Source organism: Belonocnema kinseyi, chromosome 5 (assembly GCF_010883055.1).
Source record: "Belonocnema kinseyi isolate 2016_QV_RU_SX_M_011 chromosome 5, B_treatae_v1, whole genome shotgun sequence".
In the NCBI taxonomy this organism is placed as follows: domain Eukaryota; kingdom Metazoa; phylum Arthropoda; class Insecta; order Hymenoptera; family Cynipidae; genus Belonocnema; species Belonocnema kinseyi.
In genome coordinates, this window is record NC_046661.1 from 98,663,763 (window position 1) to 98,670,678 (window position 6,916).

Consider the following 6,916-nt stretch of genomic DNA (forward strand, 5'->3'; position numbering starts at 1 on the left):
TCATTTATAAATAATTATTATTATTTTCTGTCTCAATTTCTGTATGTAGCTTATCCGAATGATAAGTTCTTACGCAACAAACCAGTGATTCGTTTAATTGCACAGCAAGTCATATTAGACATTTTTTTCAAACAATCGACGCTTGTATAATTATTGATTATACTTGATTATTACCGGTTTGATTAATAACATTGTTTTTATTTGGCGAAATTTAAAAAAAATGCTTCGGATGTTGTGAAACTTTTCTGTTCAATAATTATTTTAAATATTTAATAAAATTCTTAACTACATTCGACTATTTTGAACCAAGAGCCAGATGTGTGAAAAAATTATGTTATCGCTCTGGACATGTCTCTGATGAAATTTTTTTATATTGTATCAAATATTAATTCAAGCTGGAGAAGTAATAAAAATTGTTTTCATTATTCTTTTGGTATTTCCTGTTATAATGATATAGATTTTTGAGCATACTTTTGAGTTCTTTGCCATCGGGGGTGCAACCAGTGTCTTTCAAAAGACAACTGATATAATTGTTCAACAAACGATCATTGTTCAAAATTTGATCCAGATCGATGTTGTCGAATTTGGAGGTGTACTCGGGAGCTGCGGAAACAGCAACCACGAGTGCGACGAGGAAGACCAAAGCAAACTTCATATTGGCTGGAAAAAAAATGAATTATTAAAAATTTCCTTTGCACTTTATTAAATTTTTACTGTCACATTACACAAAGCACGGGTACTAAAATGGCAAATACAACTTTCAAGCAATAATATTTAATGCGCCTGCGCGATTATTCTTTTACAACCGGCAAACTGACACCATTTACATTTTTACATTCCAACAAGTGAAAGGGAACTGCAGTACATATTATATCTAACAATTTTCTCCATACAGAAACATTTTTCACTTTTTTTTTAATTTATATTTTATTTAGAAGAAGACTTATAGTAAACACTTCCACATTGTAATTCTTTTACGTTTTACAAAGGCTTTTATAATTAGCGGGAAATATTGTGAATTATAGTTTTAAAATAAAATTTAAAAAATTCGATTTTTAATAATTGAATTCAAATTCGATTTAATTGATTAAATATGCTTATTGCCATTTATAATTCTTTCTTCTTTTATTATTTTTGATTCCTTTTATCTAATTCTTGAGATTGTTAACATTATCTGAACATGAATGTTAATTTCAACTTTTAATTCAGAAATCAAATTATTATTTAATTGAAGGTATGTAAAGAAACTTTAATTACTTCGAGGAAGAACCAATTTTGTTATTGCGTATGTTAGAAAATTGTGGATACATTTGACAAAACACAAAATGAATTAAGAGAGAAAAAATGAAAGGCGAAGGACGAATTTTTTTACATTGTCTCTTTTATGCACATTTAAAGTAAACATTAACGTCTACTTCGTAGGTCTTAAATTTATTCTTTCATTTTGAAGTCAGTGATTGCCTGCAAAAAAGCAGACTATTAAAAGTAAATGCAAATTTTTTAGTATTTTCTTCTATTATTTTCATAACTTTAAACTCTTTGGCCTTTTTAGATAGGTATTTTATAATTATCATTTAACTCCTAATTGAAAAGCATTTGCAATCATTTATTTAAATGAGACTTCAATAAACTTTGTGACATACAATTTCGCAAGAAGTAATTTATTTATTTCTAGGTATGTTTATAAATTCTAATTGTCAACGAATATGGAATTTTTCGTAGAAATAACGCATTTTCTTATATGCTATGTATTTTGAATTTTTATCAATGGTAAAAAGTAACATGTTTTCGATGTCAAGAAATATGTTTTGAAAACAAATCATTATTTTGAATCGATCCATGATTGTGTATTTTCAATAAACTCCCAATTAAGGCATACAAAACATACTTTAGGCACAGCTGAACTAACAATTTTCGAAATTGAGGTTTTAGTTAAACTTTTTATCAATTATTTTATTTTTCATTTTTCATAATACTGCTTTAATTTTATTTCACTATTAATGATAGGTTATTTAAAATATTTAGATAAAAATGGGTTCATACAAATTCATTTAATGTTTATTTTTTAATTGATTTTCAAACATTGAAATAATTGTAACCCTCATACGAAGATAAGCAAAGTGAAAGAAACCAAATATATTTATCAGTGTCTTGAAAGAGAAGGAGTTATCTTAAAAAATAAAATAAAAATTTGAATTTAGTTCTTGAAATTAACATTGCTAAAGAACTAATTTAACATTTTAGGAGAAATTAATAATTTCCTTTGATTACAGTTTTGAAAACACATCATTTCTCATTTATAACAATTAAAATTAATACAAAATTGATTAGATTTATGTTGAATTTAAGTTAGATTCAACATTGACAATAGTAATTTAAATAATAAAAATTGTATATAAGCTGGAATTTACTATAAGCCTAAAAATGCTCAAGTTATAACTTTCAAAATTATTTAAAAAATTAACTTATTGATTACGAAATCTGAAGTTCGAAAACTTAAATTTATATTTGAGTTAATCCCAAGATTCTAATATAAAATGATTGCTCAAACCATAACTACTTTTAATTTGTATGTATAAATCAAAGCTTTTTTTTAGTATTACAAGAATTAATTAACTTATAGAATTTATTTATAAATATGAGTTTGTAAGACTTTAGATATTTAATTGAAGTGAATGAATGTTAGTTTAAATCAAATTGTTTTAAAATCATAAACAAAGGATTTTTATTAAAAAGTCAAATCTAAATTTGAAAATAGCTGAAATAATATTTTAAGCTGTCAAATAAATGAGATAAAAACCTTTTTTAATTTATTACGATCTTAAAGTTATTAACTAAATGAAAATGGATTTATTTACTTTTGATTTATTAGAGGTATATTTAATTATTTATTTATGTAATAATGGTATCAATGTACAATTTCTTGTTTATATATGGAATCAGAAGATAATTTTGTCATTCTTACTATATTTTCAATTTAAAAAATAACCATAAAAATAAAATATTAATAAAAATAACAAGTTTAACTTATTTGATCAAGAATGTACAATAGTTAATGCACAATATATCTTTAGTTAAAAAATTTTAATCTTTAAAAATTGATAAAATCCAGGGATATATTCCTATTGTTAATTATAACTGATTTTGTATAAGAACTGAAGGCTAACCTAAGAAAAAAATATTTTATGTTTAAATTGTTTATTCAAAAACTGTTATCTGGCGTTTTACGTTATTGCTTTCTCTTTAGGTAAAAGTTGCAACTGTCACTTGATCCTCATTCTGTACGTTTCATTTTATTCGTTGAACAATTCGCAATAAATGTCTTAGCCGCGTTTTAATCTAACAAATTTAATTTCAGAAAAATATTGCTTATAAAATTAACAATTGTATGATTCGTAAAATATTTTTTAAAAACGTACCAAAGATATTTGTATTGAATACTTCAAGGAATAAAATTAGCCCTAAAACAGTAAGATTAAGGAAGAATTACAAATTTTATCTAAAGAGAAAGCAAATACATAAAAACTTTAGAAAACTCCTGTTCAATAAACAATTTTAACCTAAAATATTTTTCTCGTAATTTTACCTTCAGTTATGTTCCAAAATTAGTTGTAATTAACTATTGGAATATTCTCCTCGATTTTATGAATGATTTTTAACAATGCTTATATCATTTGATTTCGTGAAATGAAACCGAGAATAACAAATTTGTATTTGCCGACTCAAGTTTAATAATCAAATGGATGATATTCGAAACATACCGAGATGAAATAAATAATTCACCCGTAACTAAATTGGCAATTCAGTTAGTTGGTGAATTATTTATTTCATTCATCAAATCACAAAAGTATTTTGAATAATTTCAGTATTAAATACAAATTTTAATAAACACATAACCTGTGATGATTGCAAATATACAAACTGATAAAAAAAGTATCGAAAATATAAAAGAATAAACAACTTGAATGAAGTTTTAAATTGATCTTAAATTTGAGATAAATTGGAGATGTACAAAAAATAAAAGATAAAAAAAAATCTAGTTTTCAAAGAACCCAAACGACACACTTCGCGGCACTTTTCCGACCTAATGAATCACTTTTCCGCTTTTCACAGATCTTGATTGATTTTTCCGAAAATTCGATAAGCTGAACTCACCTGAGTATTTGCAATAATCAGGAGCAAGTGCGTGAACAGATTCAAGACGGGAGTTTATATACGTCCTGGCTGTGACGTTTTCTTACGCAAAAGCCCTGAGGGGGGTCCACGAAGTGGGAATCGTGGATACATGGCGAACTCGCAACAACGACCCCCACCTTCACCTTTGTTCTTCAGAAAGGACTAAAACATTGATGGTGAGCTCACCAATACAAAATAAAAATTAATGATGTCTGGAGAACTGAGTTGACCACTTTGCATATGACGAGGATGAATTTTTCTTTTCCTCATTCGAGGATGAAGGTTCGTCCGTGTCGCTCTAGAAAAGTCATTATTCTTAGCCTCGACTAATTCTTATTCATTGCGCTTGCTCGTTCTTGTCAGATTTATGGATTAGGATATTATGTTTGGATTCGGATTCGTATCCGAAAAAAATCAAATTTTGTGTAAGTGGAAAAATAGGAACAGGTAGAATCTGGCAAACTTTTCTCTAATTAGTATACATTTTAATAATGAGTCGAATGATTAGCATGGTTTTGTGAAAAAAACACTAATTATAAGCTTAAATTTATTTTGAATATACCGCTGATGACGGAAATTTTTGTGTCGGAATGGGATTTGGATGTTATTCAGGATATATGATTGCTAGGTGGTGAAAAAAAGTCCTATAAAATATTTTTCGAAATTACGAAAAAATGGCGGAGATGTAGGACTTTGAGTTTTTAGACAGCTTTTTAGAAAAATATGTATCTTGGACTCTAATTGACCGTTTAAACCTTTCGGAGTCTGAATTTACTTGTTTAAGATATATCACAAAATATAAAAATTAAAACATTTTTGTTTGAAAATTTTGTGAAAAATTAAAAAACGCGTTTCCCAAAAAATGCAACTTTTTTCTTCATATATTTTTTCGTCAGGGGAAGACATAAGATTAATAAAATTATGCATACCTCTTTTACATTCGTTTTAATAAAAAAGGTTTTTAATACTATTTTATTTTACGAACAAAAGTTTTTAACTTTTGAAGAATACCGTTCGTTGTAAAATATTCAGTTTTATTCAGAAAGATCTAGAATCAAGGATACAACTGCTTAGAAATATTTTTCAGTTTAAGTGCAGAAGTTTGAACATTTATTAAATTTCACATAAACAAGTAAGTAGATGAAAATCATTTCATGAGAATGAGCAATATTTGGTCATTTAATTTCAACTAAATTTTTCGAATGTATAGATAAAATGGGTTTGTGAGTTTTTTTATGGAAACGATTATAAATTACCCTATGATTATGATTTAAAAATTGTTTAGAAAAACTTATTTAACAAATTAGCTCTTTGGCTATGTTTAGAGATATAGAGTTTATTTCTTCAACACAATTGTGAATAACTAAATTTGAACCGCTGTTAGAACTATTGGAAAACGACTAAAAATTATTATTGTTATCAATAATTTAAAAAAAGGTTTTTCTACGTCTAATCTTATGTTATAAACTAAAAAAATAAATATTTTTCATATTGGAATCAACTGACAGTGACTCATTGTCATTAAATTTAGTCAATCGACAATAAAATCATTATGTCAATATTTGGAAAAAATATTAACATCAGAATGATTATTGAAACAAGTAAGGTTTGCACCCAAATAATGATCATCAATGTTAAGCCAAATAATCAACTGATACGATGAATCTGGCGCGTTTTACGAGCTTCTCTAAAAATAAAAAATAATCATTTTTTTATTAGATTACAAATAATTTATTAATTTCCATTAATCCAATTCGAAAATCTCTTTTGTCCATACATTGTAAAAATCTAGTTGAAATTCAGTGACCAAACATTGCTAATCTGCACGACATTATTTTTACCAAACCATTTGTTTATAACAAATACAGTACATTTTAAAGCTTCTACAGTTCTGTAAAAAAACTCTTCTAAATAGTTGTGTCATTGATTCTAGAACTTTTGGTAAAAATCTGAATATTCTATAACGAACGGTATTCTTTAAAAGTCACGAATTTTGGTTTTTGTATTTTGTTTGTGAAATCAAATAGTATTAAATAACTTTTTTAAAAGATTGAATGTAAACGATGATGCAGAATTTTATTATTTTTTATTTATAAAAAAATTCAAATCAAATGAAAATCGTGGTTTGAAAATTAATTTGTCCACAGACACTTTTATTTGCCCTACTGAGCCGCGCCGCGCCATATAAGACCTGATGTTTGATTTTTTTTGCTCGAAAACCAGTGAAAAATCTACTCCCATAATTTCAGGGCTTGTAGACCATGTTTACATTTTCTTCTGACAAAATTTTTGTATTCAATCAAAAATTGCATTTTTCAGAGAACGCGTTTTCTTGTTTTATAATCTTCACTAAATTAACAAAAAAAAGTATTATCAAAATATTTTTTATATTGTAACGTATCTTGAAAAAAGTAAATTCGGACTTCGAATAGTTTAAACGGTCAATTACAGCCGAAGATACATCATTTAAGAAAAAAAGTTATCCAAAAACTTAAAATACCACATCTTCGCCATTTTTTCGAATTTTCGAAAAATATTTAGTGGGATTTTTTTCGTTACCACGCGAATCATATTTTTTGAATTACAGCCAGATCTAATTCCGGCATGCAAATTCCCCTGATCAGATGACGCGGATTTCACAAATGGCGTCTCTCGTATTGCGCAGGCTTATGTACGCTGATGCTGTCATGACGCCGTGGCTCTCGCTCCTCGTGATTTTTCGTTTGTGAATGATTGGATT

General features: G+C 26.9%; 1 protein-coding gene across 1 annotated transcript in view; it reads right to left on the bottom strand.

The window, feature by feature from the left end:
* The window catches only part of LOC117172448 (ejaculatory bulb-specific protein 3-like), a 21,150-nt gene extending 16,873 nt beyond the window's left edge, over positions 1-4,277 (bottom strand). Inside the window, exons 1-2 of the mRNA XM_033360392.1 lie at positions 4,156-4,277; positions 472-660 (exon numbers count right to left, since the gene is read on the bottom strand). Coding sequence (XP_033216283.1) covers positions 472-655 — 184 coding nt within the window. The 5' untranslated portion in view covers positions 656-660; positions 4,156-4,277. The remainder of the gene's footprint in view (positions 1-471; positions 661-4,155) is intronic.
* Positions 4,278-6,916: the final 2,639 nt, after the last annotated feature.